This window comes from Priapulus caudatus, unplaced genomic scaffold (genome assembly GCF_000485595.1).
Source record: "Priapulus caudatus unplaced genomic scaffold, Priapulus_caudatus-5.0.1 Scaffold32938, whole genome shotgun sequence".
NCBI lineage: Eukaryota > Metazoa > Priapulida > Priapulimorpha > Priapulimorphida > Priapulidae > Priapulus > Priapulus caudatus.
This window is the reverse complement of record NW_014609998.1, coordinates 1-355: the sequence shown is the minus strand read 5'-3', so window position 1 is coordinate 355 and position 355 is coordinate 1. Positions and strand designations below refer to the sequence as shown.

General features: G+C 43.4%; 1 protein-coding gene across 1 annotated transcript; it reads right to left on the bottom strand.

Annotated features, from left to right (window-relative positions):
* Positions 1–23: 23 nt before the first annotated feature.
* Positions 24–290, bottom strand: LOC106820605 (acyl-CoA-binding domain-containing protein 6-like; the record flags this gene model as incomplete). The annotated part of the gene is made up of 1 exon (XM_014825111.1): positions 24–290. A coding segment is annotated over one exon (267 nt), but the record flags the coding sequence as incomplete, so codon positions are not given.
* Between the last annotated feature and the right edge of the window lie 65 nt (positions 291–355).

Sequence of the window (355 nt, the reverse complement as noted above, 5' to 3'; positions counted from 1 at the left end):
ATTAACCGCAAGGTGCTTTTTACGTCATTCATGAGCAGGGCATACAACAACGCGGTATATTGTTTCTTATCCTGAACATCCACATTAGAACCCGCGCCAAGCAACACATCGATTACGTCTGATCTGCCATTTTCTATCGCAAGCATAAGCGCGGTCTTGCCTTCATTATTCTGATAATTTACATCCGCATTGTTTTTTAATAACTTAGATGTGATATCTGCATAACCCTGCACTGCTGACCTGGTCAACGGCGTATGCCCTTCGATGTCTTTTTGATTCACATCGACTTGCTGCAACAGTAAAGCAGAAACGATATCTTCCTGGCCTCTCCATACTGCAATCATTAGAGCAGACC